Raw genomic sequence first — 23,250 nt, 5'->3', positions numbered from 1 at the left:
TTTTTCCCCCCCTTCCAGGCTCACAGAGGAGTCTGCTATGAAGGCCACGTTGTAACTTAACAGCTTTCATTACTTTAAAGGAGGACACTAACTGTTATGTCATGCTACATTGACTTTATGCGATTATATAAAGAAACTTAAATAATATATCTGAGGTTTATGTGTAAGGCAGTCGCTCTGGTAGACAACTCAATCAATCATAGGTTAATATATCTCAAAAACACCATGTACAAGGTTACATATTCATATGTTTGTCTCTCTGAGCTTTATAAGTGTGTAGAGATTCACCGATTGGGAAGTTCTGGGCCGATACAGACTTTTAAAATAACAATTTGGCCGACAGCAGATGCTTATGTGCTCTTTTTCTTTTTCTGCCTGGGATACAAACAGATCTGTAAAGATAAACATCTCTTCCTTGTTGCAGCTAAGTCTTGTCTTCTCATCCGAGATCTGAGATGCAGAGCTGATCACAATCACTGTTTGTGCTGCTGTTTGCAATTTGTGCCAGTGCTGGAAAACAGAGGTGATTATTTCTCCACTATCTCAGTTGGAAATAACCAACACAGCATTTAGCCAACGCAAAATTGATGCGACACAACAGATTACCACTGATATCGGTGAATGCCAGTCAACCACACACATTTGTGCTGATATGTCGGTGCATCCCTGTACAGGTCAACTGGAATGACGACTGCAATTTACTGACAAAATCATGTTGTGTTTTTGTTTAGGCTTTCCCGTGGAATGAGCGTTCCATGCAGCATCCTAAGTATGAATGACGTGGCCTGGCAGGAGACAAGAGGTGGGATGCTGCATGCAAATGGTGCTCCTGAGACTGGAGGGGTCAGAGTTCACGGTGGAGGGCCCCTAGCCACAGTTGGGGGAGCCGGACAGGCCCCTGGAGTTCCACATTTACAGGGCATGGACAGGGTTGTGAACCCTACACCAGGTACTCCCCAGGCTCCGCTCAGTGGACGATCTCAGGATGACGCCACAGTTGGATACTTTTTTCAGAGGCAGCACGGAGAGCAGCTCGGAGGTTGCCCACCCAGCAAGCATCGCTGGCCAACTGGAGATGCAAACCATGTTGATCAGGTAAAGCGTCTTAATAGAGACCGGTCGTTGTAATGTTATTAAATTTTTAAAAAAAGTTTTTTTTGCATCTGCATAGGCTATAAGTGTAACTGAATATTGTATCAATAATTAAACCTGTAATTTTCCATTTAAAAAAAATATATATATATTTTTTCCTATTGTTGAGTCTTTTTCACTATTCAGAAAAGTGCCCATCAGACGTGGTTTAGATATGTCAACCCCAGAAAGTAACAAAATAAAGAATTTAAAAAGAGTTGAGAAAGAAATTTCACTGGATAACTTGTCAGTGTCTTAGAGTTTGTGTTTGGATGCATAATATCATGTGTTACTTATAGCCCAGACAATAAAACCCTGTTAGTCACCAGTAACACTAGATCGCATATATCGTACGGTCAGTTAATCGGTGATGATTTGCACCAGGTGTCAGCCATTCATCAATTACCATTTTCTTTAGGTGTGTCTAATTGAAGTTGGAGCTTCTGTTGAGCGCAGCCATACAAGGGCTTAACAATGTCTGTAAATACAATGACAAATTCATCTCTCATAGGAAAACGTGAGTGTGTAGGGGTGTCGAGTTGAAAATGTACAATGTGTACATATAATTTAACTGCATTGAGGAAACAAAATAGAAATGTTCCTCATAACATCTGTATTTTTTTTCTCCCTGCTGCATGGTGGTTGTTCTACTGTGACTGAACAGAAATGTCACCAAAGACAATTAAAGTGTTTGTTGCTGAGAAAACGCTGCTAAAAAACAAGAGGCAGAAACTAACCACGAAAATAATTAAAGCCTATCATTTAAAGAGTCCAGAAATTGGAAATATTTGTGTGTTTATGTTGACACCATTAGTTAATTTGCACTATTAGATAAGGTCCATCCACTCTGGGGCGTTTCCAGACTGTTGACCGGGTGGGGACACAAGTGGGGCACTGACTTATGCAGGATTGGCATGAAGTGTGTCTCGGCTTTCCAGTCATTCCCAATTTATGCAATTCCAACACTGTTTAGGGACCCCAGTATGTAGGAATAATAAAATACAGTGGGTGAAAAAATACTCACAGAACCAAAGATATCTTGTTGTCAGTGGCCCTTTTTATATGACCATGCTGTTTTTTCCATTACCAAAATTCAGCCTAACTTTAGAGCATTATTTAGCCCCCTTCCCATGGTTAACAATGGATGCATTAGTTTCATCTACCAGTATCACTCTAGTTTTAAAATGGAGCCTGCTAAAGCCTCTAGAAGACAGTGTTGAGCCCCCCCCTCCTCCTGGAAACGCCCCTGCATCTACTCTGTATTTGCTTATCCCAGCACACATTGGGTGCAAATGGCGTACACCCAGGGAAGATCACCGTTCTGTCGCAGGTCAAACACACAGGAATAGTACTGCTGTCAAAAAATGACAGCCTCCTTATTTGCAGAGGATAAAACGTGTGAGACCAGTGCGTTGGCACAGCAGGAGTGTGACTTTCGCCTTGATAACTAGCCAAGCTTATAATATCCTGTCTTACAGTATTAAACTGCCATGTGGTGTTTTGGCATCTGAAAAGTGTTCAGACTTACGGATTTGTCAGTGGACTTCCTGGATTAGATTTGATCTTACTGGTACCTGTAGCAACACTTGCCTCACCTAACCTACATATGGCCTTGGGTCAAAGTGAAAGCACTTGGTAGAACATAACAATTTAAGTAGAAAGCTTTATCCTAGTTGAGGGAGTTGTACAACAGACTAGACCTGCAATGATGTTGGAAATGCTGAAGAAGGTAAAAGAAGGCAACATTTGTATTTAAATGGTCTTTAATGTGGGTATTTATGTAGTTGTATTGGTCCACACCAACAGGTTTCACTGATTTATCTCATCTGTTTCCGTAAGATGATGGCTGTATCAGACACCTTAGTTAATCAGCTTTTTTTTTTTTTTAAAGAGATTTTCTGTGCTCTTGCCCTATTTCCCATACATGTGAGACCTTTTGTTCAGCAGGCCCCATGTGAATATACACAGGATCACTCAACCTGATGAAAGATGCTATCTTCTGGCCTTCTTTTGTCTTGTGATACAGATACTTCACATGTTAATGTAGCCTCACTGCTCTTTTCTTGTTTTCTTCTAGATATTTGCTCTAAAGATCCTATCCGATACCTGAATTTAAATATCTACTGATACACCTAATTAAAGGTTCATTGTGTAACATTTAGAAGGATTTATTGGCCGAAATGGAATATGATATTCATAGGTATGTTTTTATTACTGTATAATCAGCTGAAAATAAGAATTGTTCTGTCTTCCTAATTGTAGGATGAGTTGTTTTTTTTATTTAGAGTTAGTGAGACAGAGTCCACCATGTTAAATTGCCATGTTTCTACAGAAACGTAGTTTCTCCTACATGCTTAGAAGCGGAGGGTGAGGCGAGTTAGTTTCAGTCTGCATCTCACCGCTAGATGCCAACTAAATCCTACACACTGGTCCTTTTTAAGTTTAAAGTATTCTAGCACAATTTCCACCCCCCCGTAATGTCGACTTTACACACATTACAAGTTGTGGTTGTGCTTTTCTGTGTTTAAAGACTAATCTCATGATACAGTGGGTTCTTGGTCGAGCGCAATTCTTCCTGTCTAAACTCAGAACTCTGGGAGTCAGAAAAATGTTGGTTAAGGGCTTTAAATTGTATTATTAGATGTTTGTAGGCAGTAGGCAGTAGAGTACGGACAATCAGAAGGGAGAAGAGAAATTGGGTGCAGCACTATTGTTTTGTCTGCTGGTGTAATGTCCTAGTGCTTATCATTCTAATCTTTCATGTCCTTCATCAACACCCATTGTATCGTGTCCATTGTTGTACTCTTGGGTTTGGCTAACTAATGGATGGATATATAGGGAGAAGAATTTAATTTTTCAAAACAGAAACCGATGTTTATCCCAGAGTTTTATCCCACCCCCCAACAAAAAGTGTTTTTTTGTTTGAATGTGGTTGTATTATCTTTCTATCATTTAATGCCTCTTTATTGAATATGAGTCTTTCTAGGGGGGGCGGGCTCTTGAAATAATGTTAAATTTTATTTTTTATTTCACAGAACCAAAATATTTTAATGGCAACACTGTGGAGAACAGACTAGTTTGTTGTACTGTGCCATTAGCAGAACTGATGTGTTTAATTTGTGGCCATTCAGAGTCCTTTAAGCTTTCTGTTTACAGTCTAGTTTTTCTTTCCTTTTGTCTCAGGTCCGTGCTGTGGATGAAATGAACTATGACTTCCAAGCTCTTGCTTTGGAGTCAAGGGGCATGGGAGAGGTGAGGAGTTTGTGGTCCTAACATACAACCTTTTCTACATTTGAGTACAGCAATTAATCAATATTTAAATTTGCATGAAACACTCACCCTGTTTAGACTTGAAAGGTAGCCTCAAGACATCTGTAGTTTACTCCTTTTATGTAGATCAGATTGAGCTTGGAGAAAACTGTTTTTGTGACGAATGGAAGAGCAGGAGACGGGTGCAAACCAGCTTGCACTCATGCTTGACAGAGTTGTGTGTTCGGATAGGGGTCAAAGTAGTGGACATAAGATGGTTTTGTATGTACAGTATACAGCAGTGGCAGTGGATTGGTGCAGGGGTGAGTGCCTTTATTTGATTTAAAAATGTGCTGTAACTCTGCAGTTCAGTAATTGTTTTAAGGATTAAAAAAGCACTAAGCAATAAAGTGTTCTCCACGATGAACAATCCCTACAGCCACCTTTTAAGTCTACAGGGATAAGTATTCATACTCAGATTTTCAGTGGACTGAGAAAATCCTTAGATAACCAAGACTACAGTAAAATCTAATATTTAAACGTCAAACTTGTAAACAACTGTAAATGAAATTTTAAATGAGATGTCGTTGACGGTGGTATCTTTTGTTTTGTTTTTAAAATTACATTGCACTTAGACATGCGGTGATCTTGCAGATGCTTAGAAAATATGTATAATTTATTTGTAGCTTCTGCCAGCAAAAAAGCTCTGGGATTCTGATGAGTTGGCCAAGGATGGAAGGAAAGGGATGCTTCTTGGCGAGGAGTGGAGGGACAATGCATGGGGATCATCTCGTGAGTGACATATCTTTGTGTAAAGAAGTTTAATGCAGATTATTTTTCTTGGAGATGGGGGTTTTTACACAGCTATAGTTTTATGTACACAACTATTTAGAGATTTGATCACAGCTTTTCATTCAGATCATTCAGTGTCTCAGCCAATCATGGTGCAGCGGCGACCAGGCCAGAGTTTCCATGGGAATGGTGATGCCAATTCTGTGCTTTCACCTCGCTCAGAGGGTGGAGGCCTCGGGGTGAGCATGGTGGAGTATGTCCTGAGCTCCTCTCCCGGTGACAAGATGGATGGTCGCTACAGGAACGGTGGCTATGTAAGTCGAGCTTCTGTCTCACTAACTCAGCTTTTGCTTATTAAACACTTATTCTCAAGGGTGGAACATAGTCTTAACCTAATCCTTTTTTAATGAATGCAGGGTGGAGGAGATGTTGACCAAGATGGGAGGGAGAAGAGTGATGTCCAAGAGAAAGTGTCTCCCTTTGAAGAGGACAAGAGCCCAGAGATGAAGGTGGGAGAGGAGAATGATCCTGCTAAAGCCAACGGGAGAGGTCTACTAAACGGCATGGACAGGGACTGCAAAGATTTCAAGTAGGTTTACCAGCAACAAAGTGAACTGCTACCTATTGTTTGATGCTTTATAACTCTAGTGGTTTTAAATTGAGACCTGTAACTTAGTTTTTAACCCCTCCTTTTGTTTTATTTTTAAATAATTTCATACCAGAATGCTCAAAACTATTTTAACAGAAGTTCTTCAAAATGTTTTGGTAGATTTGAGCATTGCAGTGAAGCCTAAACACAACGAAATGAAATGTCCAACAGATAAATGTAAAGGCGTATAGTCTCATTGATGTTACTGGGCTTCAGCAATCTCAGGTAAAGTTTTGTACTGATATGACATGTGCGACGATATTGCAACTTCTTTGCTTTCCCCAGTCCAACCCCTGGAAGCCGTCAAGCGTCCCCCACTGAGGCTGTAGAGCGGATGGGTCCCAGTCAGACAGGTTTGGAGATGATGGGACAGCACCAGCACCAGCACCACCACCACCCCCATGCCCTCCAACAACACAACCCTGCCCAAAACAAGGCCCAAGCTGAGGACTTCCAGAACCAGGAGGCCCAAAACATGGGAGGTATGGAACAGCAAGCCGGTGTGGAGTCCCTCCAGTTTGACTATGTGGGGAACCAGATTCAGGTGGACTCCTCTGGTACTCCAGTAGGATTGTTTGACTACAACTCTCAACAGCAGGTCTGTGGAAAAACAAAACCCATCTATCCAGAGATTCAACTCCAAGTTTGCTCAACAGATTGTGATCCTTTTTTTTTTGTTGTTTTTCCAGTTGTTCCAGAGATCTAATCCCCTGACTGTTCAACAGCTCACAGCAGCTCAGCAACAACAATATGCTCTGGCTGCGGCCCAGCAGCAGCATCTCGGTAAGTCGGGCTGTTTGTCTTACTCACTGTAGTACAGTGTGTTATGCAATTACAGTTAAACTACCTTTTGTCTCAAGTTGTCTAGAGATCTGTTTTTACAGTTGCATAAAAATTTGAATGAGATTTGATATGGAAATGCATTACATTACTGTTCCTCATATTACCCAGCTGGCCTTGCTCCTGCATTTGTGCCAAACCCTTACATCATTAATGCTGCCCCCCCTGGAACTGATCCCTACACTGCCGCTGGGCTGGCAGCAGCAGCCACACTTGCAGGTGAATTTACAGCACACTTTTGTTCCTTTTTGTTCTTGTAAGAAAAGGGAAAAAAAATCACCATGATCAGTTCTATATAATGTACCTGTAACATCCCGTGGAACATGTTTTCCTCAGGGCCCACAGTGGTTCCACCACAGTACTATGGAGTTCCTTGGGGAGTGTACCCAGCCAATCTTTTTCAGCAACAGGCTGCATCAGCTGCCAATCACTCAGCTAATCAGCAAGCATCCAATCAGGGACCAGGGCCAGGCCAGCAACAGGTAGGAAGTTGTCCAGTGACAAGTTGTTGTACTTGATCTGCAAGGTGTTTTTGTAAAGGTGGTTCTGAAAAGCAGGGCATATTGTGAAAAGCTTGAATGAGCCTAACAAATTTCACCAGGATTAAACTATTTTATAAGGACAACTAGGTGCTAATGTGGACAGGCAGATTACACAATTTGACTGTGAAGAAATCTGCCATGTACAGACACAACTACCATGTGTCTGTGGGGGAGCTGTCGGTGTGTGGGATCAAGGTAAACATTGCAGTCTGGTGGTGTTTCTACAGCTGTATGGAGCACAAGTCCAAACATATGGGCCAGAGTAGAAAAATACAAAGCAGAGGGTTCGCAAAGACTAGCATAAACTCCTGTGAATGATGTGTCTCGATCTGTATACAATTGAACATGCATGTAACAGTTTCACCGACTCACTGCCCTCTTCTGATTGAGCCATTTTTAACCCAAAAAATGCAGATTTTCATAAATTTGGTAATGTCAGTTTAACACCAGCCCTGCTGGGTAGTCAGAAAAATTCAGTTTACAGTTCAAAAAACATGTTTTGGGTGCAGTACCTCTTAATAGACAGACTTATGGGTGTAATTTTGTTTAAGTGATATTTAAAGAGGGAACAAATGCGCAACTTATGAACGCTCGTAGTACATGAATACACTAACTTTTTGGTGAATTCAGAACTGTTTTTTGTTTTGTATTTTTCAAATGGTGGATTTTTGGATTTGTCTTTTCCATCCTTGGATTTAAAAATGGCTGTTTGTTGGAAAAAAGGTGATGTCACATACTTCCGTTCACCAATCAGTTTGGCAACATTTGAATCAATATATAATGACAGTTGTTGGGTTAATTATGGGTTGCTATGTTGTTATGGGTTTATTGGGTTTATGTTGCTAGGCAACTGTCTGTCAAATCTGATTAAATCAAACACACACAGTCCTCATTAGCTGAACTTTGACTCCAGCTCATTTAGTGTTATCTAATTGATGTTATATAGAAATACTTAAGGTTTTGAAGTTTTCAGGATCTTTTAAATACAGAATATTCTTGCCTTCTTCTCCAGGTGATGCGCACAGGATCCAACCAGCGACCTCTTACACCTGGGCAAGGCCAACAGAGTCAGCAGGAATCTCTAGCTGCAGCAGCTGCTGCAAACCCTGCATTGGCTTACACAGGAATGCCTGGTTAGTACAGCCAAAGACCCTAACAGCCAAACAAATTAATCTTCACTGCTTGATGTCATTTTAACTGCTCTTTTGACCTTTACTAGATACATTACTTATTACATTGTTCTGACGCACACCTCCCCTGTTGTTACTTTTTAAGATGACTTTATATGCATTAATCTGTATTCGCTGACTTTTTTTGTTTACCATCTTTTCAGGATATCAGGTGTTGGCTCCTGCAGCCTATTATGACCAGACTGGAGCCCTGGTGATGGGCCCTGGTGCCCGAACTGGTCTAGGTGGGCCAGTTCGTCTAGTCCAGACCCCTCTCCTCATCAACGCTGCAGCAGCACAAGCTGGTAAGTACTAATCCACATGTCCATGTAATTTCAAATGTGGATCCTCCTTTATTAGTGCCTTTCAGGGCCATTCTGACCTCAGCTTTTCTTTTACCCCTCTCCTTTCTCACTCGACCAGCAGCTGCGGTGTCAGCATCTGGCTCTGGTAACAACATGTCTGGTCCTCCAGCCAACGGGCTGTACCGCTCTATGCCTCAACCTCAACCCCAGCCACAGCAGCAACAGGCTCCCCCACCCAGCAGTGGCCTGCCCTCCAGCTCATTCTATGGCTCTGGATCAGTCCCTAACACTTCTCAGAGCAGCTCCCTTTTCTCACACACCTCTGCTGCACCACCAAGCTCCTCCCTGGGCTTCAGCAGTACCGGTGGCTCTCTTGGTGTAGGCCTGGGCTCTGCTCTTGGAGGCTTTGGCTCTTCTGGTCAGTGACTCAGCCACAAGCTACATGAGGATTAAAGCAATTGTTTCTTTTTTAGGAGTCTGTTTTCTTACTCTTGTATTTTTTTATTTGCAGTATCCAGCTCTACCAGTAGCAGTGTATCTCGCAGGGACTCCCTGTTGGCAAGTTCTGATTTATACAAACGCAGCGGCAGCAGTTTAACTCCCATCGGCCAGCCCTTTTACAACAGTCTGGGTTACTCCTCTTCACCCAGTCCCATTGGCCTCACACCAGGTCATTCCCCACTCACTCCTCCACCTTCTCTGCCCTCCTCTCATGGATCCTCTTCTAGCCTTCACCTAGGTAAGCATAATATCTATCAACAGTGAATGGTTTACTTTGACTGTTGAATTCATTTTAAGGTCTCTCAGTATACAGTCCCAGACATACAAATCAAATTAGTTTTTACTGCATTATCAGAATATATTTCTGAAATGTCTTTCATCTTGAGGCGTACACTTTTTCACATAGTCAGATCCCGCCACCACGACAATTGTATCCGGTTATTCTGTAATCCTAGGTGGCCTGACAAATGGCAGCGGCCGTTACATTTCTGCAGCGCCTGGAGCTGAGGCCAAGTACCGGAGTGCCGGCGGGACATCCAGTCTCTTTAATTCCAGCAGCCAGCTGTTCCCTCCGTCTCGGCCCCGCTACAGTCGCTCTGACGTGATGCCGTCCGGGCGCAGCCGCCTACTGGAAGACTTCAGGAACAACCGCTTCCCAAACCTCCAACTCCGTGACTTGCCGGGACACATGGTGGAGTTCTCTCAAGACCAGCATGGATCCAGGTGCCTAAGAAGTGTCTTCTGACTTAAAATGGGCAGAGAGTGCTTTGCAAATTGCAAATCTAATTTCTTTTTCCCTCCTGTATTTTTTTTATTTTTTTTATTCTAATCTTGTCTGTCTAGATTTATCCAGCAGAAGCTAGAGAGGGCCACTCCTGCTGAGAGGCAGATGGTGTTTGGAGAGATTCTTCAAGCAGCATACCAACTGATGACTGATGTATTTGGGAATTATGTCATCCAAAAGTTCTTTGAGGTTTGGACTGTTTATACCGAGGTGTTATTTCAGTAATCACATAATATTAACTAGAACACAGACTCTATTTTCTGTAGCATCTATGTAATAGTTTGTGTTTTGTGTTGTGCAGTTTGGAAGTGCAGACCAGAAGCTGGCTTTGGCAACACGTATTCGTGGACACGTCCTTCCCCTGGCTTTGCAAATGTATGGTTGCAGGGTCATTCAGAAAGCCTTGGAGTCAATTTCCTCAGACCAGCAGGTAATTGTAAGTGAGATTTCACTTCTTTTTAATGTATCTGTTAACCCTGTTTTATTAAGGTCTTTTTTTTTTTATTTTATTTTTTAAAATCAATCCTACATGTTACAATGCTCGGTTACAATTTTGTTCCTTATTTCTATACTTCAGAGCGACATCGTCCGCGAGCTGGATGGCCACGTGTTGAAGTGTGTCAAGGACCAGAATGGCAACCATGTGGTGCAGAAGTGTATTGAGTGTGTCCAGCCCCAGGCCCTACAGTTCATCATTGATGCCTTCCAGGGACAGGTGGGTTTATTATCCTAAGCAGTGGCTCCGCTGCCTGTTATTCCCCTTTCTTTCATCTATATTTTGAGAAATGTGGAATGTCTAAAAGATGTGTTAATAAATCCAAATGTCTGTTTGCTTTGACCATCAGCATTGTTTTTATGGAAATTCAAGATTGTAATATGAAGAAACAAACAGATCAGACACCAGTCAGACATGATACAAGTACAGTAGTAGAAAATTCACCTGAACATTAACCGCTTTCAAATTCTTAAATGCCAAATAGGCATGATGACAGAGTTTCACTCAGATAGTCAAAATAGAGTTGTAAAGTAATTATTAAAAAGAAACTGAAAAAATGCAGATTGTATGAATCTTTAAATGAAAGAATCAGCGTAATATTTAACCTTTTAATCCAGTTTAGTGTAGCTTTAACATTGTAGTTCTAATATATTTAGTTTTTTGTGAAATTACCTCTGCTTTTTTTTTCCTTTCTTTTTTCTGCAGGTGTTTGTGCTTTCTACTCACCCCTATGGCTGCAGAGTTATCCAAAGGATTTTGGAGCACTGCACCCAGGAGCAGACTCTGCCCATCCTGGAAGAGCTGCATCAGCACTCTGAACAACTGGGCCAGGTGAGCACATCTGTCTCCAGTCTCTCATTTCTAAGTCCAAATTGTTTGCAGATGTTATCTCTGTTTGCTTTGACAGATAATTGTTGAGATGTGTGCTTGTCTTGTGTATTCGCATGTCTCCTCCATGTTTGAGCATTTCATATTTTCAGCCTGTCATTGTTCCTGTGTAGTTGTGTTCTGCTAAATGTAAAGTGTGATTGTTATTGTACTGTTAGCTGTCATTACATCTGACATATGTGATTATTTAAACATCCACCCTGCCCCCTCACTTATTCCATCTAGAAATATCAAGGCGTATCATTGGAGATGACACCCAAAACATATTATACAGTGTCCCGTGATGCACTGTTCAAGGTCAGAGCAATTTGCCTCTCTCTCGCGGATGTCCCCGTGCTCCCTTCCTCTTTTCCTTATCTTTTCTTTTGTAAAGAATCTAATTTAACATTTACGTAGTTCTCCGACTCCCGACTTTTACAGGCCTTCTCCTAACCCACTGAACCGCCTCTTTCTCACCTTTCCCCCTTCTTGCTTTATGCCACAGAGGATTCACAAGGCACATGCTTCCCTGCTGTCTGACGATCCCTCTCTTTTGCCTCCAGCATCTCCTGATCAATCTGTTTTTCTGTTTTCATCTTCTTGATTTTACCGTGATTGTTTTGATCAAAGATTCCTGAGAGTTTGAAACTCTTTGGACAATTAAAGTGTTCATAAATGGTGCCTAAATCCCTTGTAACTTCACCTCGAGTGAAGACTTGGAGTCAAGTCTGAGAGCAAAATAATGCAGGTTCTTGTTAAAACAGATTGACAGGAAATGGATTTAAAGGCAAATACTTCCAAATTAAAGGTGGAGATTGTATTCCCTACCCAACAAATTACTACTTTAACTAAGATTAAGTCAGGGTGGTGTGATTTGTTGCTTGGTCAGGTGAGTTCTTGTCTCCATCTTGTCACACTAAAATTACACCCATAACTGTCTATCACCCATTTCTGAAGGGGCAAAGATGCTATTGGTTGTGTTGTCTGGTCAGCAACACTCCAAACCAGCAGCATCTGTTTTGTCTGACCTTCCGCAGTGATGACGTAAGGGTATTTGTAAGACTACAGATGGGGGTGTCACTCATTCGTCTACCTATCATTGTAGAGATGCATGATTATCTCACACCAGTTAAGACCAATGGTGAAATGTAGTGCATGAGTATCAATCAGAGTAAAGGGTGTCGCGTAGATCCTTTTTGTTATTAATCAGTATTGAAACGATTGTTTACCTTGAGCTCACGCCTCCACTGCCTCCTGCAGGACCAGTATGGTAACTACGTCATTCAGCATGTTTTGGAGCACGGCAGACCAGAAGATAAGAGCAAGATAGTGGCAGAGGTTCGCGGAAAGGTTCTTGTCCTCAGCCAACACAAGTTTGCAAGGTAAGCTATGTTTTAATGTAGTGACGGTTTAAGTGACCTAGTACTCTGCTTCCTTCACAAACCAGTACAGTTTTATTTCATTATTAAGCTGAGCATGAGCACAGTGCAGCAACAGATAACAAAGGTGCCAACTAGTATTAGTTCCTTTATATGTTTTTCTTCAATCACAGCTCTTTAAAAGATAGGAGTCTAGGATCTGCTATACTATTGTTATAAAACTAAGAAATAATTGACAGTGCTGCATGAAATGAACTTTCAGTGTGGATCACATGGTCTAATAGATCTGATTGGTTTGATTCATGTGCTGCTCCCTGCCTACAGTCACCTGCACTTTATAAGAAGTAGTGCCTCTTTTCCCCTTACTACCTTTTTAATATTGGCAACGGTTGGAAACATTGGAAAATGTTCAATACACCCACTGTTGCAGTTTGAAAGTTTTAGTTAGTATTATGTGTCAGCCTTCCAGATAAATATAAATAAAAAGCATCCACTATGAGCAGCCAGTGACTCGGTTATGAATTTGTATGTGTGTAATAAAAGTATTTCTCTCTCCATTTTTCCTCCAGTAATGTCGTGGAGAAGTGTGTGATCCACTCTTCGCGTGCAGAGAGGGCTCTGCTCATAGATGAAGTGTGCTGCCAGAAAGACGGGCCCCACAGCGCCCTGTACACCATGATGAAGGACCAGTACGCCAACTATGTTGTCCAAAGAATGATTGACATGGCAGAACCTGCTCAGCGCAAAATCATCATGCACAAGGTTGGTGAACTACCTCATTAATGTGAACACGCAGACATGGAAGGCAGTATACAACTAGTTGAAACCTCGTTGAACCTCGTGAATTTGTATTATTTGGAATACGTGGGGAAAAGAAGTCAGACAGAATTTACATGTTTTTCTCCATAAATGCAGTGCACCAATATTTTACCTCCAAAATAATTATCCTTTAGGAACTAGTTCCCTACATACATTGAGTATAGAACATGGAAAAGTTATTAGCCTTTTCTTGCTTTTCTTTCTTTTTTTTTTTTTTTTCGTAGTGCGTTTTTCATTTGGTGAAATTTGTTTGAGATTACACCACATTGACTTTGAACTAGAGCTGCAACAAGCTAATTAATTTTATCATTATCAAGACTAAAATAACTGGTAAATCACATTGTAGGAGCTGGAACCGGCGATTCTTTTGAATTTTTGTTTAAAAAAATGACTTTATTTGATTGTTTTGATCAATTCATCTACTGATCATTTCAGCTCAGCTTTGAATTTTCTGACGTTTTGCCTTCTCTCCCTTTTGTCCAGATCCGGCCCCACATTGCCACCTTACGCAAGTACACCTACGGGAAGCACATTCTGGCCAAGCTAGAAAAGTACTACATGAAGAGCGGATCTGAACTGGGTCCCATCGGTGGCCCCACAAACGGCCTCATGTAGTCACGTCGACATCCCTGAAGAAATGGAGGAGTAGGAGCCCCAAACCCCCTGTTCTGTGAGAGATGCTCCTTAGCCATAGGGGTTAGCCTTTGACACCCTCTGTCATCCCATTTTTGGGGAATTACCAAAAAAAGAGAGAGAGACAAGTCAACTTCACCTAAGAACGCTGTGACAACTGACCCCTGCCACTCTGCCACCCCTGGTGCAGGTCCCCAGCGTGGCCCCCCAGGGGACGCACAGTCAGCAGGCCGATTTCTTTTTTTTCTTTTCTTTTTTTTCCTGGGTAAAGCACAAGCCCATTGTTAATGATGTAATTGATGTATTTGACTGGTTTTCATATTATCTTGTACATTTAGTTTTTTACCTTGTAAATTCTCTGTAGAAAAAAAAAAACTTATACACATTTGCTGAAATTTACAATTCCTACAATTAACACCAGCAAGTGATTTTATAAGGCTAAACTGAGTGATCCTTTTAAAAAATCAATTCCACTTGTTTTTGTAACCAGACTTATGTCAGCTGTTCTAATTAAGTCTAGGCAATTGAATATTATATTTGTATATTATCCCATGCACAGTAAAAGTGTTTTCCCATGCCAAAGCAGCTGATGGATTAATTTTCAAATAGCACTACATAGTATGGATGGATATAAACCCCTCCGTCCACAGGCGAGTACTATGTGTCACGTGCCACAGTCACCCAGAGGTCTTCAAGACCAGTTTGCGAGCTTGGCTTTGGGGATTGGTGCTTCAGTCTAGGGTAGTGTTTTCCAGTGGTAGCTTTTTCTTGCCTCTTTTTTTTTTTTTTTCCAGGACAGGTGGTTGAGGGGGGGGCGGGGCGTGTGTTTACCCCAGCAGCTTGTAGTCTGCCTGATGTTTCGGTACTAAATATTCCAGACTGACCAACCTGAGCTGCTGCATCCATTGAGCCCCGCTAGAGCCGTCTTTCCCTCATCCAGGTGATCACTCGGGGTTTATGCAAGATACAAGCTACCATTTAACTTACAGATGCAGAGCATGAGGTTTGGTTGTACAGCGGGCGTGTAACCTGGTATAATCTTAACATGAAATGACCGTAGTTGTGGGGGTGGCTTTTTGTGGGGATAGTGGGGTGGGAGCGGGCTATGTGTTGGCATGCTGTGACAGGTTTTAATCCTTGGAATGATTTTTTTCTTTATCATGTTTTGTGTAACATCTTATCTGTCTTGTAGTTTGAGATGAACACTGCCCTAGAAAACGGTATCTTTATGTACTGAATAATCATCTCTTGCGTAGAAGTAGCTTAGCGATGTATAGCATCTTTATGTATGAGTAAATTGTTGCTTTTGGGTAGGGGGCTTGCAGCAGTGATGGGACCCCCACCGCCTGAAGTTCAGAGTAGTCAAAAAAAAAAAAGAAAATGTTGTGAAGTTGCGCTTATCCCAGCTTTGTACATCTGAGGTGAAATGAACTAGAACTAGTTGGATAAGTTGAAGAAAGGGATGCTGAAAGAACCTTTTTTTTAATGGTTCTGATTTTGTTTTTTAAAGTTTCTTCTTTTTTCATTTGGTTGGGTATGCAAGTGCATTGGTGGAGGCTGGTGGGGCCATCGAAAGCTATACAATTCACCTGTAATGCTCGTAGTGATGGCTTCTTTGCTTCATATGAATTGTAGAATACATGTAGTATATGTGCAGTTAATAAGTGTAAGATTATTAGTTTAACTGAAAAAAAAATGTCTAGTCGTGGTGTTTGACAGGCCTTGCTCTAAATTTGTAGTGATGCTTTTATTTCGTCTGTACAGTTGTACATTTGTAAACGTTTATGCTGTAAATGGGATGTCTTTTACACTTTTTGGGGAGGAAAAAGGCAAAAATGTGCATTTTGATGTGTGTATATTCATCACTCCTTTCCCCTTGAATATAATGTATACAGTTTTATTTGATCAAGTGTTATTTTAAAGGAAAAAAAAACTTTATGGCTTCACAATCTGGCATGGTTTTTGTTTTTAATCCGCTGTGGGAAAGGCCAGCCTCTATTTGTACTGGAGCTGTAACATCCACTGTTGATAGTCTTTCTGATGTGTGACAGTTTAATAAGAAGAAAGGAGAAAAAAAACACTCTGTACTAAAATTGAGGCTGCATTTAGTCCTCTCTGCTACCATGGAAACTTCACAGGATATGACAAGAATTATTTTTGTACAGAAGAGTGCTGTATTTTGGAACAGCTACTACCTTGTAAGCAAAAGCAATGTAAAATATTGTCAATTATATAAATATGAACATATGAGTTTTGTCACACTGTCAAAGTCATGTACATTTTCAGGTGGCCTTATGTACATTTCCAGATGTTAGATGAAGAAAACAAACTCATTTTTGGAAGCAGAATTGTGACTATGTATGATTAAACTGTTCTTCTAACATTTGACCAGCATTGTTGTGGTTTTCCTCATGTTTGGTATTTTTAAAGCAGTTTTTATTAAACTAGATTATTAGGATTTTATTAATGCTTCTGAAAGTCGGTCCAGTAGTACAAAACCTATTTCACAACAATCCAACTATCACAAACAAAGTACACAATGGCAGAATAAACATAGCATATGTCGCAATATTGATGTCAATAATAATAGACCGGTTGTGAACAGTTAAATGAGTACTCAAATTTGAGGTATTTGAGTATTTTTATGCCATTTTATACTTTATACTGTGCTACATTTCAGAGGGAAATACTGTATGTTCACTGCACAACATTTATCTGACCGCTACTTCTACAATAAGCTGTTACATGCAAACCACAGTGTGTGATTTCTTATATAAAATAGACCGTTGCTATAAATAAAACTACCCAGAAACTCATGTAAATCCTATAAAAAAAAAAAAAAAAAAAATACCCTTAGAAGTTTTCATCTTGTCTGTCAACATTAAGTAGCTTCAAAGTGGCTTTTTTTTTTTTTTTTTCCTTTAATGTCAAAGCGAAAACTTACAGATACAAAATAAATTTCCATAAATATTCACCTCCCTTTGAATGTGGCACATCAGAATCAGTTTTTCCTTCTTGGAATTGTTTGGTCGCTATAAATAATTTTATAAGGAGACCTGCTCCATATGGAAAGTGTCCTGAAATAACTTCAGTTACTCTGCAAATAAAATGTAAGTGAACTGAATCATCATTAGTTAAATGGAGATCAGCTGTTTGTAGTCAAACTGTTTCCATTGATTGTAATATAAATGCACATCTATCAAAAAGGTCACTCCACAAAATAAATTTAAAGGTAAATATTGTAAGTTTTTACTCCACTACATGACGCCTATACTGTGTTACAAATTAAGATTTTATGTACAAAACAAACCATCTGAAGAACAGAAGGCATTGTTATAGATTAAACTACTACTGGCTCCACCCTGACCTGCTACAACATTAAATGACTGCACAAATACACAGTAATGCATCAATACTAAGACTTAAAAAAAACACTTTTAATAAAGTAAATTATCTGAGTTGGAGCCACTGATATAGACCTTTTTATAAATAAATAAACAGAGTGTAGTTTCAACTATTTAAATAGTTTCTTGTTTTTAATTTCAGGACGTGTATTCAAGTTCTGGTTCCCATTAGATCATTTGTAATGGTTGACATTATTTTTGTTGTTGTTTTTAGAAGAAAAAAAACCCCACAAAAACAATGATTGTTTATTTCCGGTCTGTAAAGAGTGTTGCTGTCTCACATGTGGGCGGGGCTTGTTCGGGCGCGTAGAGGCTCGAGCACCTGCGGAGGTCCGGTGAAGAGGAGGAAGAGGAGGAAGAGGAGGAAGAGAAGAGACTAAATAAACTTAGACACCAACTCAGTGTAAACATGAGGATGTATTTGACAGCCTCTTTAATTCTAGCGCTGGGATTCATTCACCCTGTTCATCTGTCGGTAAGTCATTTTTGAACTGTGTTGACGTCAATCTCTACTCACCTTTCCTGCTTCCTGAACAGCCGAGGGTTACAATGTAGGAAATGTCAAGGTGTGTTTATTTTTTACGACTTTATTGTCCGTCGGGGCTCGTGTTTTCGTTTATTGTTGGAAACCTTCATTGGTTTTAATCACAGGGCAGCCTACAGTTAACCCTGAAATCAATGTACAGTTGTCCATTGATGCTCATTTCTTCATTAATGTCGGTTTATTTCAGTGATGTCTGCTTGCTCTCACTTAGTTTTCCGTCCTCCACTTCAAGACCAAATATTGTATCCAGAGAACTGAAGATATTACAAATGAAAGCCAGTGGGTTTCAGAAGAGGACATCTCACTTCCATTTTGTGGATTTTAGACCTCTTACTGAAACCAACTAATGGCTTTTTGACCTTTAAATACAAATTATTTATATAACCAGAGCCGAAAACTAATTGAATGTCTATTTTATAGATATTTAATAGTTCCGCCATTTAATGTATTTGCTTGTAATTATAGTATTAACAGTTGGACATACTTGAAGTAAAGGGTCAAGTTCTCCTTACAGCCCTGTTTTCACTGCATTCCCTGCATGCAGTTATATTTCTTAAATAGCAACACTGCCGTGTAAAAATACTCCATTTCAACTTACTGCATTCAGAATCTTTAGTAAAAATGCAGAAGGATCATCAGGAAAATGTACTTAAAGTGTCCAAAGTAATCATTATGCATAAAGCCCCTCCCCCCATTCATGTTTAAATGGCATGCTGTGTATTATTGAATGATTCATACTGAGCACTATTTTAATGTTGTAGCTGATGGAGGTTGAACTACTATAATTACTATTTAATACGTATTTAAAAGTAAAATCTTAAAGTAACTACAGCCATGACGTCGGCCTGAATATCAAATAAATGTAGTGGAGTATACAGTAGTGTGGAATAGGAAGACTGAAGTAAAGTACTTCCAAATTGATTGTAAGCACATAGTTGGACACACATTGGACTTCTGTCTGAATCAGCGATCTCTTATCTACTGAATCCTCCTTTGACACCACAGCAGAATGAATTGAACTCTAAATCATCTATCCACAGTTGCAACTAATTATTACATGTATTATTGCTTAATCTGTCACTTTATTATTAATCATTTAGTCTAACAAATATCAGAAGTTAGTTAAAAGTTCAAATCACAATTTCCCAATGCGATGTCTTTTGTGACGTGTTATTTTGTCTGATCCAAACTTCAATGTATATATGTGTATATATATACATATATATATGTATATATGTGTATATATATATAATATATAATGATCCATCCAAATCCTCACATTGTAAAAGCTGAAACAATTGAGTGTTTGGTTTTTTTGTATGTATCTGAATTAATATATGGTATATTGTGATTTAAAAAGCAATCTAACTTCAGAAACACTGTCATACTATAAAGAACACTCCACCATATGCATAAAACCTGTGTTCTAAGAAAAGTTTTTTTATGCAGCCAGAACAGTGAGATATCCGACCCTGTAACATCCAACCTCACAGCCCTCAGTATACGTATACAACCCTGCTATCTAGTGGTCAGGGGTTTAAACACAAAAATCGATAGAATATCACAAAATAATAGTCGAGTGCATCGATATTTTCTTGCACCCCTGTTTAAAAAGTGTTTAAGAAGAAAGTTTGCTGTTTTGTATTTACTTAAAGCTTCATTTGAATGTACAGTACCACTGTTATCTGTTAGATAAGATACTGCCGAGCCGTTAGATTGCGAATGCATTTAATGTGGATCATTTACTGAAAGAGATTTTGAGCTGCTGCAGTTTTTTATTCAAACACTGAAACTGTAAACAGCTGAAAGTCCAAATAGCTTCTTCTACCTTTACTGCTTTGACAAATGGGCTGAGTGATATTACCATTTAATTCAAGCTGTATTCTTTACTCATTACACTTTATTGGAGATAACAATGTGACCTCTTGCGTCATTATGGGTGTCAGCCACGGAGAGAGTGCGTTACTTCAGCGGGACTTTGTATCCAAGACCTGATTTATTTCCTCATTGCTTAAGGAAAGTGCCTAAACAGGCTTCCTTCACCTCTTGTCTGTTTTCATACATCTGATAATAAGATAAGAAACAGTATTGTGTCTGTATCTCTAAATATCCTCATTCTTTCTTCTCCATGAAATCAGTTTTCTGCCCTTCCTGAAGACCTGGAGGGATCCGGATATGACCCGGACACTTATGGTTCCGGTTCAGGGGACTGGTCAGAACAAGGTAATGTTGACTATGAGAAACAAAGACTATAAAATTATACACTATATTTATGTCACACAATATATTTCATGCTCTCCATTTGCAGTCTCACCAGGTGAGATGAAAAACAACAAGAAGGAGGGGGAGGATCCCTCCAACAGCCAAGACGTCAGAATTCCTCCAGCAAAAGGCGGAGGTGGAACCCAGAATACTTTCCATGTACGACACATGACTTGTTTTCACAAGGTTCACCATTTCAACACTTCATAATGTGGATGACAGAGCAAGTAATAAAGTTCCTGCCTTTGTCTTCAGGGTTCTTCAGTCCCGAGCTTTGACAATATGCACGGGCCTGCAGAACACAGCGGATCAGGATTTGTTGTCGTGGCAAACAGCAAGCAGTTCTTGGAGAGTAAAGACGTCTTAGCCGGTACTTTGCATTACAGCACTCTGACTTTGAGAATGATACACTGGGGAGGGGTGGGTTAATTGAATGAAGTCGTTTGTGTTAATGTTTACAGGTGTTATTGCTGGAGGAGTAATAGGGGTGACACTCGCGGTCGCACTGGCAGCGATATTAATCTACAAATGGCAGAAGGAAGATGATGGAGGATACATCCTGGGCAAGCAGAGTGACGAAGATTATCACAAACCCAACAGGGAAGAAGTGGTTGTTTAACTGAACACACTTGTACTTGTACACAATGATGTTTGTTTTCTAAGGTGGTGTTTAAATGGGGAATATTTTCACACTTAATTGATAATTTATTTATGTTTATCATAAAAAAAATGAAGGATTGTCTTTTCCGTTGCCTCTCTTTTACAAAGCCTACAAAGTTTGGGCTTAAGCCTACTTAGACCTCTTCTCAGGACAGTGTGAGTGTGTACAGAAGATGCTTCATGTCACAGAAGGAGAAGCATATCCATAGGTGTAGATAATACGATGAGCAATGGCTGGATACAATTTGGCTGCTTCAGTTTCAGAGTGCTGATGTCGTCCATGCTCGCTCACTGTCACATTGTCGTGGCTTCCTGGGACCTTTGAGTAGAACAGAGATAATTAATGTTATAAGTAACACCTGTCTGCTGTGAAAAGATCTATTAAAATCTCCTGAGTGTAACAGGAGGGAGATTTCAGGGAGAGGGAGAGCTGCAATCCTGGTAAAACCTGGTTGTACCAAAATGATTTGATCCACTTTGTTAGTGTTATTTCACAATTACAGTTAAATAATCCACGTGATCTGAGATATGAATAAAGAATCTGATGAAAACTCATTCCAGGGTGTATATTAAATGTAAATGACAGTTATTAGGTAATTATAATCAGCTGCTACAATGTAACACCTTCTCTCATCTAGATATGTGTCATGAAATGATATTTACTATTTTTGTATGCCGTAATTAATTAAATAATAAATGAGCTTTATAACCATTTTAAACTTCCATGTCTTATTTTTTTTGTTTTATTCGCATACATTGCAAATATATATCCAGTATATACAGTCTGTTTAAATGTTCGTATGAGAGGACATTATAGTGTGTTACTATAATATATAGTACAGTCAGAGGATTTAGTTTTATCTGGTCTGATATCACATAGGTAATATAACTGTTGATGATTAAATGGTTTATTATCTGTAATCATTGACTAACACAGGGCAATAATGAGCTGTGTACTCCCACTAATTAAATGTGAGATAATGTGACTAGTACACAAATATTTGTTAAAAATGCACCATGTAAGTACCATATAAAGTGAAATAATAAAAACCTTAAAACTAGGTGCCTCAAGATTGGGTCAATAATGCAAGTCTTGCCTTATAATTTGCTTTAGTGTTGTAGTAATCAGGCTTGGGGAGTAACAGATTACAAGGTTACTGTAATCCATAACAGTTACAGAAAGAAATACCTAATCAGATTACAGTTACATTACGTAAAAATTGATTGATTGATTATTTATTTAAAAAAATAAATAAATAAAATAAAATAAAATAAAATACATGAGCAGAAGACACTTTTTTAGTACAAAAAATGTTTTCTTGTCAAAGGTTACATTGTCCTGTTGTCTTATATAGAGTACACTTAACACTTCTTATCTTAAGTTACATTACTTTAATATTGTGATACTATTATTATAGTATTATATGGCAGTAGTGGTGGTGAAGTATTAAACAAACAAATATGCACACAATGAAATTACAAATTATTTGCCCCTCTGTGAGCATGGGGTGGCCACTGAAAGCTCTTCTATTAATTGATCAATCAGCAGGCCAACAATTTCTACCTCTATTTGCACATCCATTTGCACTGTTTTACTTCCATTTGCACTGTTTACTGTTTGCACTGTTAATTTTATATATTATATATATATAATATTTTATATTGTATCTTTTATTTTATTTTTAATTCTCTCTGTCTCTCTCTCTCTGTCTGTCTCTCTCTCTCTCTCTCTCTGTCTCTCTCTCTCTCTGTAGTTCTGTGGAGATTAGAGGTCCAACAAATGTTATTCTACAGATTTAAGAAAACGTGTTTGTTTGTTAACTCACTAACTAACTAACTAACTCACTAACTAACTAACTAACTAACTAACTCACTAACTAACTAACTCACTAACTAACTAGAGGCCGAAGTGTCTTTGAACGTCTCATTTACCATCATTAATGTCTGACAGTGAATTATTGATCAGTCCTCAGTGGACTCTCTTTACTTCTGTGAGGAAAAGTAAATTATCATTGAACTGTTTTAATCTAACGATGGCAGAGCAGAAAACATTTAATCTATCACAAAATAATCTTATTAAGTCTGTATGATTGTTAAAATGATTTAAAATACAGATTATTGTACAAAAGCTCTGCTCAGAATCTGAATCACCTGTTTTACACAAACCTCCTGAGTTTATTATTTGGGTTTATTTTACAGTTTAAACATGTAATATCTATTAAAC

At 39.4% G+C, this 23,250-nt stretch overlaps 2 protein-coding genes across 9 annotated transcripts in view; both read left to right on the top strand.

Moving 5' to 3' along the window:
- Positions 1-14,732, top strand: part of pum2 (pumilio RNA-binding family member 2) — an 18,356-nt gene extending 3,624 nt beyond the window's left edge. For 2 of the 8 annotated variants that reach the window (XM_035678716.1, XM_035678718.1), the window contains exons 2-24: positions 425-523; positions 732-1,095; positions 4,315-4,383; positions 5,067-5,172; positions 5,299-5,486; positions 5,589-5,761; positions 6,107-6,419; positions 6,511-6,604; positions 6,773-6,880; positions 6,998-7,143; positions 8,216-8,336; positions 8,537-8,677; positions 8,796-9,095; positions 9,189-9,416; positions 9,634-9,901; positions 10,022-10,151; positions 10,264-10,398; positions 10,540-10,677; positions 11,164-11,289; positions 11,572-11,643; positions 12,586-12,707; positions 13,274-13,466; positions 14,007-14,144. In XM_035678716.1, the coding sequence (XP_035534609.1) occupies positions 745-1,095; positions 4,315-4,383; positions 5,067-5,172; positions 5,299-5,486; positions 5,589-5,761; positions 6,107-6,419; positions 6,511-6,604; positions 6,773-6,880; positions 6,998-7,143; positions 8,216-8,336; positions 8,537-8,677; positions 8,796-9,095; positions 9,189-9,416; positions 9,634-9,901; positions 10,022-10,151; positions 10,264-10,398; positions 10,540-10,677; positions 11,164-11,289; positions 11,572-11,643; positions 12,586-12,707; positions 13,274-13,466; positions 14,007-14,138 (3,654 nt within the window). In that variant the 5' untranslated portion in view covers positions 425-523; positions 732-744 and the 3' untranslated portion in view covers positions 14,139-14,144. Of the gene's footprint in view, positions 1-424; positions 524-731; positions 1,096-4,314; positions 4,384-5,066; positions 5,173-5,298; positions 5,487-5,588; positions 5,762-6,106; positions 6,420-6,510; positions 6,605-6,772; positions 6,881-6,997; positions 7,144-8,215; positions 8,337-8,536; positions 8,678-8,795; positions 9,096-9,188; positions 9,417-9,633; positions 9,902-10,021; positions 10,152-10,263; positions 10,399-10,539; positions 10,678-11,163; positions 11,290-11,571; positions 11,644-12,585; positions 12,708-13,273; positions 13,467-14,006 lie in introns of all 8 variants that reach the window. The other 6 variants (XM_035678721.1, XM_035678719.1, XM_035678720.1 and 3 more) reach the window with 6 other exon arrangements.
- Positions 14,733-17,875: 3,143 nt separating this feature from the next.
- On the top strand, positions 17,876-21,745 carry LOC118340770 (syndecan-1-like). The gene is made up of 5 exons (XM_035678905.1): positions 17,876-18,035; positions 20,243-20,327; positions 20,413-20,525; positions 20,622-20,736; positions 20,828-21,745. Exons 1-5 carry the CDS (start codon positions 17,970-17,972, stop codon positions 20,983-20,985), a joined length of 537 nt encoding a protein of 178 aa, XP_035534798.1. The 5' UTR covers positions 17,876-17,969; the 3' UTR covers positions 20,986-21,745.
- The last annotated feature ends 1,505 nt before the right edge of the window (positions 21,746-23,250 follow it).

Source organism: Morone saxatilis, unplaced genomic scaffold (genome assembly GCF_004916995.1).
Source record: "Morone saxatilis isolate NCDOM2014 unplaced genomic scaffold, NCSU_SB_2.0 Contig7, whole genome shotgun sequence".
Classification (NCBI taxonomy): Eukaryota; Metazoa; Chordata; class Actinopteri; family Moronidae; genus Morone; species Morone saxatilis.
Note: the sequence above shows the minus strand (reverse complement) of the source record. Positions and strands in the feature narration are given on the sequence as shown.